The following is a 12,980-nucleotide window of genomic DNA, read 5'->3' as shown; positions in this document are numbered from 1 at the left end:
ACTATAAATATATTGTGGATCGTGCCTAGGCTACTTGTACTTCTTCCACAGGTACTTAGAAAGTGCCCGTAAAGGTTTCAAAAAAATCTATTAAAAGGCATACCACCAAAATATTCATGGGCTAACACACACGAAAAATTGGACAATAACCTAATTCCGCTTGAGTAGCCCCTAAATACTTCAAATATGCTGTGGATCGTACCGATGCTACACGTACTTCTCTCCCAGGTACTTATGGAGGAATCCATAAAGGTTTTGTAAAAAAATTGACCGAAAGTCATACAACCAAAATATTCAACGGCTAACACACACGAAAAATAAGAAAATTGTTTAATTTCGCTTGACTGTCTCCTAAATATTAAAAATATATCATGGATCGTGCCAAAGCTACACGTAATTCTCTCCCAGGTTACTTGCAAAGAATTTTGTAGAGGTTTCAAAAAAAATTGATCAAAAGTCATACTACAAAAAATTCATCGGCTAACACACGAAAAATAAGAAAATCATCTAATTTTGCTTGAGTTGACACTAAATGCTAAAAATATACCGTGGATCGTTTTGAGGCTACACATACTACTCTCCTGGAGGGTCCAATAAAGTTTTCAAAAATAAATTAACCAAAAGTCATACCACCAAAATATTCGTTGGCTAACACACACAAAAAATGAAAAAATCACCTAATTCAGCTTGAGTGACCCATAAATGTGACAAATATGTCGTCGATCGTATCAAGGCTACACATACTTATCATCCGGGCATTTACAGAAGGTCCCATAATTATTTAAAAAAAATTGATCAAAATCTATATCACTAAAATATTAATGGGCTAACATACGAAAAATGTGAAAATTGCCTAATTTCGCTTGAATGTGCTTTAAATGCTATAAATAAATCATTGATCATGCCGAGGCTATATGTACTTCTCCCTCGATTACTTAGAGAGGATCCCGTAAAAATTTTGAAAAAAATAATCAAAAGTCAAACCACCAAAATATTTATGGGCCAACACACAAAAAAATAATTAGAAAATCACCCAATTCCGCTTGAGTTACCCCTAAATGCTATAAATATATTGTGGATCGTGCCAACGTTACAACTACTATTCTCTTATATTCTTATGAGGGGTCCCAAAAAGGTTTTGAAAAAAATTTGACCAGAAGTCATACTACCAAAATATTCATGGCTAACACTAAAATAAACAAATCACATAATTTTGCTTGACTGACCCCTAAATGCTATAAATATGTCGTGGATTGTGTCAATACTACACGCATAACTCTCTTGGGTACTTACGGATAGTCCCATAAATGTTTTAAAAAATAATAGATAAAAAGTCATACCAGAAAATATTCATGGCTAACACACACAAAAAAAGAGAAAATCATCCAATTCCACTTGAGTGATCCCCCTAAATGATATAAAAATATCATTTATTTTGTCAAGTCTAGATGTACTACTCTGCCGGATACTTACGGAGGATTCCGTAAAGGTTTAATAAAAAATTTGATTGAAAGTCGTACGACCAAAATATTCATGGCTAACACACATACAAAATGAGAAAATCACTTAGTTCCGCTTGAGTGACTCTTAAATGCTATAAATACATCGTGGATTGTGCCAAAGCTACAATAAGGGACTCACTCACATAATCAATACCCACATCAAAATAAGTCGACACATAAGAATAGGTAGACCCTGGGTCAAATAATACTGAAGCAGAACGATGGCAAACTGGAACAATACCTGTAATAACTGCATCAGAGGCTTCTGCCTCATATCTACCCGATATAGCATAGCATAACTGACGGTCACCCTTAGCCTGCGAACCACCACGAGCACCACCTCGTACTCTACCCCTAGCACCATAGGTGCCACCTCTAGTATTCTGCGAAGAACCTCGAACAGTTGGAGCATCTATAGAACGAACAACTGGTGCCCCAGGCCATCCATTAGAAGGAGCACGTTTGGGGCAATCTTGGGCCTTATGCCCAAACTCATCACACACATAACAACCTCGAGGACCTGAACTCCGTGGGGAATAACTAGAAGTGTTAAAACGACCTCCGGAGCTCGAAGAACCCTGAATAGCTGCCTGGACTGGTCTGCCCTGATAACCATGGGTTCCTGAACCCGAATATTCTCTACCCTAGGAGGAATGATTGCTAAATTGACCCTGCCGACGGAACCTCTTGAACCCGCTCTATCTAGCACGTCGGATACTCTCTATCATCCTGGCATGATCAATAATACTCTGAAACGTACCCCCAGACAGTACAAAAGAGGTTGTAGCCTCCTGGAGATAACCGGCGAATCCCTTCACTAGTTTGCGAATCCGCTCGAACTCGGTGGGAATACTCGACATAGCATAACGAGATAACTCATGGAAGCGAGTCTCGTACTCAAATACAGATAGGGAGCCCTGCTCCAGTCTGTCAAACTCATCCCTACGCTGATCACGAAGGCTATATGGCACAATTCTCTCAAGGAACACCTCAGTAAACTGTTCCCAACTCATCATAGGAGAACCAATAGGTCTACGAGCAAGAACTGACCTCCACCATTCTTTGACCACTCCCGCAAATTGATATGAAGTGTAAGCAACTCCATGTGCCTCTAAAATGCCTAGGTTGAACAACCTATCTTGACACTCAGTCAAAAAGTCATAGGCTTTTTCTCCGGCTTTACCATCAAACCTTGGAGGTGCCAATCGAACGAACCTCTCGAAACTCTTCTGCTCAGCTACCGACATGGCAGCATTAGCAGAAACTGGCAGAGCTGCAAATCTCGGAGGTGCAATAGAAGGCATTGAAGATGAACCAGGAGTCTGAAATCCTACACTAGGCCCCTGAACTGGCGGTGTAGCACCAACTGTGATAGGAGAACCTATAGTACCTGAAATAATACCAGAGGTAGGAGCACCATCCAGTCTAGCCAATAATCGAACAAATAGCTCCTGAAACATCGGAGTACTATCGGGAACCACAGAAGGCTGGGATGGCCTCTGCTCCTCAGTCTTCTGCTCTAAGTCATCCTCATGCTCATACATGGGCGCAGGTGATAGCTCTCTAGCTCGTCCACGAGCAGGTGCCGCTCCCCTTGCTCGGCCTCGTCCCCTGACTCCACCACGTCCTCTACCTCTCCCGCGTAGTGGGGCTCGAGCAGCAGGTGCATCCTCACCCTCAGTAATTGTGGCTCTAGTCCTCACCATCTACGCAGAAATATGTCGTTATAAATATGTCGTTAATCATGCCTAGACTAACATACTATTCCCCGGGATATTTACAAAGGGTCCCATAAAGTTTTTGAAAAAAATTGACCGCAATTCATACCACCAAAATATTAATGGGCTAACACAAATGAAAAATGAAAAATTAAAAAATCACCTAATTCCACTTAATTGACCCCTAAATGCGGAAAATATGCAATGGATTGAGCCGAGACTACACGTACTTCTCCCCTAGTATTTATAGAAATTCCCATAAAGATCTCGGAAAAAAATTGACTTGAAGCCACACCACCAAAATATAAATGGGTTAACACTTACGAAAAATGAGAACAATGCCTAATTACACATGAGTGGCCCCTTAATGCTATAGATATGTCGTGGATCGTGTTGTGTCTATACTTACTCCTCTAGGTTCTTACGGTGGATTCCATAAAGGTTTCGATAAAAAATTAATCGGAAGCAATACCATAAAAATATTAATGAGCTAACACATGAAAAATAATACAATTGTCTAATTCCGAAAGAGTGGCGCATAGATGCTATAAATATGGTGTGGATCATGTCGAGGCTACAAGTACTGCTCCTCCTGGAATTTACAGAGGGTACCATAAAGATACTATAAAAGAATTGATCGGAAGACATACCACCAAAAGAATAATAGACTAACACAAACGAAAAATGAGAAAATCATCTAATTCAGTTTGAGTAGCCCCTAAATGCTACAAATATATCATGGATCATGCTGAGGCTACATGTAATGCACCCTCCCCCCGGGTATACTTATGGAGGGTACCATAAAGGGTTCCAAAAAAATTAACCCGAAGTCATACCACTAAAATATTAATTGGCTAACACACACAATAATGAGAAAATTGTCTAAAGCCGCTTGAATGACACCTAAATGCTATGAATATATCGTGGATCATGCCAAGACAATACTTATTTGTCACGACCCAAAAACTGAGGTCATGATGGCACACATCTCAAAACCCAATCTGATGTGTAACCCTAAAAATAAAATTCATACAAGACTCCCAAAGGGGAAAGTGATTCCACGATTTAAATAAAAAGAAAAAAAACAATGAAGAAATTATCCCAAAACCTGGTGTCATAAGTATAAAGAGCATCTAATACAAGGTTCGAATCTGAAGATACAACATAAGTCTCTGAATGATACAAAAGACTGAAAAATAAAGATAGACTAGTGACGATCCGAATTCTGGGACCTCACCACTAATCTGAGAATTACACAATCCGCTAGAATATTAACTGCCATGTGGGGTACCCTGACTAGTATCTGCATCAAAAAGGGACACAGAAGTAGGGGTGAGTACAATTCACATGTACTCAGTAGGTTTTAGCTGACTGAGTATAAGGAATTAATCAAACCTATGAAATAAACTAAGGAACGCTTCCACCTGCATATAGAAAAGTCCCACTTCGGCATCGGTGCCGCCAGTTTATATATATAGTGGCACGAATAAAGTATAATAACAACTCATAATCACAATTAATCAAATAATTCAAGCAGCACAAATGTCAATGCAATGCAATGCAATATGATGATGCAATGATGTGGTGGTACGGTGGAATCAAGACTGTCGCACAGCCTGTCGTATACACCTGCCGAGCTGTGCTACCAAGCAGGACCCATGGGGGTCTCGCAGACCATATACCTCAATCACAATATCTCATTATCCTTGCCACCTCCTCGTGGTCAAGGGATCATAATGCATCCACTACCCTGCCAGAAAACTGCCTCGGTCAGGGACTCAAGATACAAAGGTTTAAAGGTGTTTCATTTTCTTTCTCAAATAGAATTTCCATATTTCTCAACTTCCCATGTTTCATGATGTGATGAATGAGGATGAATGCATCAAAACACATATGCATGGAAGTAATAATCAACTCACATGTGGTATAATGTTCAAAGTTCTCAAAACTTAACCTACACATGATGTTCACCCTCAATAAATAGTAACGGGAAGAACACACTTTCATTTAAATATTCACCCCTTTCTCAACAATATTTCAATACTCAAGTATGCTCAAAACCCCCAACTCAATCTCTCAGGCGGCATCACAAGTCAAATAATATACTCAAGCCTCTCTCTTAGGCAAATCATAATTCACATGCTCTCAAAGCAAATAAGATAACAAATAAGGCCCCCACACGGGCTATGTATACAAATAAACCCCATCACGGCAACACATTAATAAATAAGCCTCCACACGGACATCATAATATATATAACATTCTCCACTCATACTACAACCCCATCCCAAAGTCTATAACATATGAATGACTAATTACCCCATCTCAATCTCAAAGAAAGATAGTCAAACCTACCTCAATTGCCGAAACCGCACTCAAATACCTCCATCGGACAAGCAAATCTCGAATTCAGCGCCCGGAATGACAACCCACTATCAACAATGAAACATACACGTCACAAGGAGTCCAATGACACCCATATTGATAGGTTTCGGAACCGGGGGTAAAATGGTCCAAAAATTAACTATTTTCGAAAAGGGACAAATCTGTAAATTTATTGAACAATCCCATTCTATTGGTAATAAGGAACTCATGGTTGAAAACCCCATAAAAATAGAGCTCAAAACGAGTTGGAAATCACAATTTTCCTTAAATTCGGATTAGGGAAGAAACAAGGATTTTTGGGGTTTGAAACTAAAATTTAAGAGTTAAAATCGTCAAAAACTTAATGAAAAAGGAAGGTTTTAGGTCAAAAATCACTTACCCAACACTTTGCCTCGAAAATCTCTTCTCAAATCACCTCAAGGAGTTCAAGAACTCAAACAAATGTTGAAAAAATATTGAAATGGGAAGAAAGGGGCATTTTCTGCCCAAAAAGTTATTGTTCACGCGTGTTACTGTTCACGCATGTTTTGTACAAATTTACAAAAATCACCCTCAAGGTCATTACAATATCCACCACTAAAAAGGATGTTCGTCCTCGAACATAAGATAAAATAAAGTACCTGGGGTCTCAAAAAGCTGAGGGTATCGAGCCTGCATATCAGACTCTAACTCCCAAGTCGCCTCCTCAGCAGGCCGATGCTGCCACTGCACCTTGACCGAAGCGACCTCCTTGGTCCTGAGTCTACGAAGCCGCCTATCTAGAATAACTGTCGGCTCCTCCTCATAAGTCAAATCCGGACTCAACTCTACCGCATCGTAAGAAATCACATGAGACTCATCCGGTATGTACTTGCGAAGAATGGAAACATGAAACACCGGATGGACAGCTGACAATTTAGGGGGTAAGGCCAACTTATACGCCACTCCACCTACTCTCCTCAGGATTTCAAACGGGCCAACAAACCTTGGGCTAAGCTTGCCCTTCTTTCCGAACCTCATCACACCCTTCATGGGCGATATTTTAAGCCACACGCAATCACCCACCATGAACTCTAAGGGACGAACCCTCCTATCAGCATAACTCTTCTGACGACTCTGAGCTGTCAATAGTCGACCCTGAATCAAACGTACCCGCTCCACAGCATCCCTAAGTAAGTCAGTATCCAATGCATCAACCGCAACAGAATCAAACCATCCAATGGGTGATCGACACCTACGACCATACAATGCCTCAAATGGTGCCATTTGAATGCTGGAGTGATAACTGTTATTATAGGCAAACTCTGCTAAGGGCAAGTGTTGGTCCCATCGGGCACCAAAATCAATCACACAGGCCCTAAGCATATCCTCCAATACCTGAATAGTCCGTTCAGACTGACCATCGGTTTGGGGATGAAATGCTGAACTCATCTCTAGTCGCGTACCCAAACCACGCTGTAATGCCTTCCAAAAGTGAGAGGTGAACACTGAACCCCGATCCGATACAATAGAGATAGGCACCCCATGCAGCCTAACAATCTCACGAAGATAGATCCTAGCTAACTGATCCGCATTGTAGCTAGTCTTCACCGGAAGGAAATGGGTTGATTTGGTCAATCGATCCACAATCACCCAGACAGAGTCATACTTACCCAATGCCATGGGTAATCCAGACACGAAGTCCATAGTGATACGCTCCCATTTCCACTCAGGAATGGGCATCCTTTGCATAGGACCACCCGGTTTCTGATGCTCATACTTCACTTGTTGGCAATTTAGACACTTAGCCACAAAATCAATAATGTCTCTCTTCATGCCACACCACCAATAGTGTTGTTTCAAGTCATGAAACATCTTTGCCACTCCCGGGTGAATCGAATACTTGGAACAATGAGCCTCCTCTAATATCATACGTACCCATTCACTAACCTTGGGCACACAAATGCGACCATTAATCCTCAAAACTTCTTCCTGATCAAGAGAGGCTGATTTTGCTTCACCACTCAACACTTTGTCTCGAATGGCCCTCAACTTTTCATCTTCAAATTGGTGTGTACGAATCTGGTCCATCAAAGTAGACCTAGCCTCCACAAATGCCAAAATATCATGATGTGTAGAAATATCCAGTCGGACCAACTGTCTAGCCAATGACTGAACCTCCAACGCCAAAGGCCTCTCCACAGCCTTAAGAAAGGCCAAACTACCCATGCTAGATGCTTTGCGACTCAGGGCATCCGCTACCACATTAGCTTTCCCCGGATGATAAAGTATGGTAATGTCATAGTCTTTCAATAACTCTAACCACCTACGCTGCCGCATGTTCAAATTCGGCTGAGAAAAGATATACTTAAGGCTACGTTGGTCAGTATAGACCTCGCAATGCACTCCATAGAGATAATGCCTCCACAACTTCAGAACAAACACCACTGCTGCTAACTCTAAGTCGTGGGTAGGATAGTTCTTCTCATGTACCTTCAACTGACGAGAAGCATAAGCTATAACTCTACCTTTTTGCATCAATACACCACCCATGCCGACTCCCGAAGTATCACAAAACACAATAAATGCCACGCCCTCCTCGGGTAAGGCTAGAATAGGTGCTGAAGTCAATAATTCCTTGAGCTTTTGAAAGCTCGCCTCACACTCATCATTCCACTGAAATGCCACGGTCTTTTGAGTTAGCCTAGTCAATGGGGCTGTAATAGAAGAGAATCCTTGAACAAACCGACGATAGTAGCCTGCCAACCTAATAAAACTCCGAATCTCGGTAACCGAAGTAGGCCTAACCCAATCACGAACCGCTGCAACTTTGGCTGGATCAACCATAATACCATCCTTGGTCACTATATGACCCAAGAATGTCACGGACTCAAGCCAAAACTCACATTTGGAGAATTTTGCATACAACTTCTCCTCTCTCTCAATCTCTGAAGGACTGTCCTCAGGTGCCTAACATGATCCGCCTCATTCTTGGAATAAACCAAGATGTCATCAATAAACACGATCGCAAACGAGTCCAAATAAGGTCGAAATACCCGGTTCATCAACTCCATAAAAGCAGCTGGGGCATTAGTCAACCCAAAGGACATAACCACAAACTCATAATGCCCATAACGAGTCCTGAATGCAGTCTTCGGGATGTCAGATTCTCGAACTCTCAACTGATGGTAACCCGACCTCAAATCAATCTTTGAGAACACCGATGAGCCTTGAAGCTGGTCAAATAAATCATCAATGCGAGGGAGAGGATACTTGTTCTTGATAGTGACTTTGTTCAACTGTCGATAGTCAATACATATCCTCATAGTACCATCTTTCTTCTTCACAAATAAAACCGGTACACCCCACGGTGATACACTAGGTCTAATAAACCCTTTCTTTAATAAATCTTCCAATTGTTCTTTCAACTCTTTCAATTCTGCCGGAGCCATCCGATAAGGAGAAATAGAGATGGGTTTAGTGTCATGCTCCAAATCAATCACAAAATCGATATCACGATCAGGAGGAACTCCCGGCAAGTCTGTAGGAAATACATCCATAAACTCTCTCACCACCCTCGTAGTCTCTATATGAGATGACTCCGTGGTGAGATCACGTACATGAGCCAAATAAGACAAACAACCCTTATCCATCAAGCGACGAGCACGAATATAAGATATCACCCCCTTAGGATATGAACTCGGATTACCCTTCCATACTAAGCTAGGTAAACCGGGATAAGCTAAGGTCCGGTCTTTGCATAACAATCTAATATAGCATGATAAGGAGATAACCAGTCCATACCCAATATCACATCAAAATCAAGCATGTCTAATAAAATCAAGTCTGCACGGGTCTCTCTACCCGAAAATATCACCAAACATCCCTTGTATACCCGATCCACTACTAAAGATTCACCTATTGGGGTAGAAATAGTAATAGGCACAATAAGGGACTCACTCACATAATCAATACCCACATCAAAATAAGTCGACACATAAGAATAGGTAGACCCTGGGTCAAATAATACTGAAGCAGAACGATGGCAAACTGGAACAATACCTGTAATAACTGCATCAGAGGCTTCTGCCTCATATCTACCCGATATAGCATAGCATAACTGACGGTCACCCTTAGCCTGCGAACCACCACGAGCACCACCTCGTACTCTACCCCTAGCACCATAGGTGCCACCTCTAGTATTCTGCGAAGAACCTCGAATAGTTGGAGCATCTATAGAACGAACAACTGGTGCCCCAGGCCATCCATTAGAAGGAGCACGTTTGGGGCAATCTTGGGCCTTATGCCCAAACTCATCACACACATAACAACCTCGAGGACCTGAACTCCGTGGGGAATAACTAGAAGTGTTAAAACGACCTCCGGAGCTCGAAGAACCCTGAATAGCTGCCTGGACTGGTCTGCCCTGATAACCATGGGTTCCTGAACCCGAATATTCTCTACCCTAGGAGGAATGATTGCTAAATTGACCCTGCCGATGGAACCTCTTGGCCCCGCTCTGTCTAGCACGTCGGATACTCTCTATCATCCTGGCATGATCAATAATACTCTGAAACGTACCCCCAGACAGTACAAAAGAGGTTGTAGCCTCCTGGAGATAACCGGCGAATCCCTTCACTAGTTTGCGAATCCGCTCGAACTCGGTGGGAATACTCGACATAGCATAACGAGATAACTCATGGAAGCGAGTCTCGTACTCAAATACAGATAGGGAGCCCTGCTCCAGTCTGTCAAACTCATCCCTACGCTGATCACGAAGGCTATATGGCACAATTCTCTCAAGGAACACCTCAGTAAACTGTTCCCAACTCATCATAGGAGAACCAATAGGTCTACGAGCAAGAACTGACCTCCACCATTCTTTGGCCACTCCCGCAAATTGATATGAAGTGTAAGCAACTCCATGTGCCTCTAAAATGCCTAGGTTGAACAACCTATCTTGACACTCAGTCAAAAAGTCATAGGCTTTTTCTCCGGCTTTACCATCAAACCTTGGAGGTGCCAATCGAACGAACCTCTCGAAACTCTTCTGCTCAGCTACCGACATGGCAGCATTAGCAGAAACTGGCGGAGCTGCAAATCTCGGAGGTGCAATAGAAGGCATTGAAGATGAACCAGGAGTCTGAAATCCTACACTAGGCCCCTGAACTGGCGGTGTAGCACCAACTGTGATAGGAGAACCTATAGTACCTGAAATAATACCAGAGGTAGGAGCACCATCCAGTCTAGCCAATAATCGAACAAATAGCTCCTGAAACATCGGAGTACTATCGGGAACCACAGGAGGCTGGGATGGCCTCTGCTCCTCAGTCTTCTGCTCTAAGTCATCCTCATGCTCATACATGGGCTCAGGTGATAGCTCTCTAGCTCGTCCACGAGTAGGTGCCGCTCCCCTTGCTCGGCCTCGTCCCCTGACTCCACCACGTCCTCTACCTCGCCCGCGTAGTGGGGCTCGAGCAGCAGGTGCATCCTCACCCTCAGTAATTGTGGCTCTAGTCCTCACCATCTGCGCAGAAATATGTCGTTATAAATATGTCGTTAATCATGCCTAGACTAACATACTATTCCCCGGGATATTTACAAAGCGTCCCATAAAGTTTTTGAAAAAAATTGACCGCAATTCATACCACCAAAATATTAATGGGCTAACACAAATGAAAAATGAAAAATTAAAAAATCACCTAATTCCACTTAATTGACCCCTAAATGCGGAAAATATGCAATGGATTGAGCCGAGACTACACGTACTTCTCCCCTAGTATTTATAGAAATTCCCATAAAGATCTCGGAAAAAAATTGACTTGAAGCCACACCACCAAAATATAAATGGGTTAACACTTACGAAAAATGAGAACAATGCCTAATTACACATGAGTGGCCCCTTAATGCTATAGATATGTCGTGGATCGTGTTGTGTCTATACTTACTCCTCTAGGTTCTTACGGTGGATTCCATAAAGGTTTCGATAAAAAATTAATCGAAAGCAATACCATAAAAATATTAATGAGCTAACACATGAAAAATAATACAATTGTCTAATTCCGAAAGAGTGGCGCATAGATGCTATAAATATGGTGTGGATCATGTCGAGGCTACAAGTACTGCTCCTCCTGGAATTTACAGAGGGTACCATAAAGATACTATAAAAGAATTGATCGGAAGACATACCACCAAAAGAATAATAGACTAACACAAACGAAAAATGAGAAAATCATCTAATTCAGTTTGAGTAGCCCCTAAATGCTACAAATATACCATGGATCATGCTGAGGCTACATGTAATGCACCCTCCCCCCGGGTATACTTATGGAGGGTACCATAAAGGGTTCCAAAAAAATTAACCCGAAGTCATACCACTAAAATATTAATTGGCTATTACACACAATAATGAGAAAATTGTCTAAAGCCGCTTGAATGACACCTAAATGCTATGAATATATCGTGGATCATGCCAAGACAATACTTATTTGTCACGACCCAAAAACTGAGGTCATGATGGCACACATCTCAAAACCCAATCTGATGTGTAACCCTAAAAATAAAATTCATACAAGACTCCCAAAGGGGAAAGTGATTCCACGATTTAAATAAAAAGAAAAAAAAACAATGAAGAAATTATCCCAAAACCTGGTGTCATAAGTATAAAGAGCATCTAATACAAGGTTCGAATCTGAAGATACAACATAAGTCTCTGAATGATACAAAAGACTGAAAAATAAAGATAGACTAGTGACGATCCGAATTCTGGGACCTCACCACTAATCTGAGAATTACACAATCCGCTAGAATATTAACTGCCACGTGGGTACCCCGACTAGTATCTGCATCAAAAAGGGACACAGAAGTAGGGGTGAGTACAATTCACATGTACTCAGTAGGTTTTAGCTGACTGAGTATAAGGAATTAATCAAACCTATGAAATAAACTAAGGAACGCTTCCACCTGCATATAGAAAAGTCCCACTTCGGCATCGGTGCCGCCAGTTTATATATATAGTGGCACGAATAAAGTATAATAACAACTCATAATCACAATTAATCAAATAATTCAAGCAGCACAAATGTCAATGCAATGCAATGCAATATGATGATGCAATGATGTGGTGGTACGGTGGAATCAAGACTGTCGCACAGCCTGTCGTATACACCTGCCGAGCTGTGCTACCAAGCAGGACCCATGGGGGTCTCGCAGACCATATACCTCAATCACAATATCTCATTATCCTTGCCACCTCCTCGTGGTCAAGGGATCATAATGCATCCACTACCCTGCCAGAAAACTGCCTCGGTCAGGGACTCAAGATACAAAGGTTTAAAGGTGTTTCATTTTCTTTCTCAAATAGAATTTCCATATTTCTCAACTTCCCATGTTTCATGATGTGATGAATGAGGATGA

The 12,980-nt window shown here is 41.8% G+C and overlaps 1 protein-coding gene across 1 annotated transcript; it reads right to left on the bottom strand.

Moving 5' to 3' along the window:
• Positions 1-6,236: 6,236 nt before the first annotated feature.
• LOC129898957 (uncharacterized) lies at positions 6,237-11,091 on the bottom strand (the record flags this gene model as incomplete). Its single annotated transcript, XM_055973682.1, has 3 exons — positions 10,928-11,091; positions 10,803-10,836; positions 6,237-6,701 (listed from the first exon to the last, which is right to left on the bottom strand). Coding segments are annotated over exons 1-3 (663 nt in total), but the record flags the coding sequence as incomplete, so codon positions are not given.
• Between the last annotated feature and the right edge of the window lie 1,889 nt (positions 11,092-12,980).

The sequence above is a fragment of the Solanum dulcamara genome, chromosome 8 (genome assembly GCF_947179165.1).
Source record: "Solanum dulcamara chromosome 8, daSolDulc1.2, whole genome shotgun sequence".
NCBI classification, from domain to species: Eukaryota; Viridiplantae; Streptophyta; class Magnoliopsida; order Solanales; family Solanaceae; genus Solanum; species Solanum dulcamara.
Note: the sequence above shows the minus strand (reverse complement) of the source record. Positions and strands in the feature narration are given on the sequence as shown.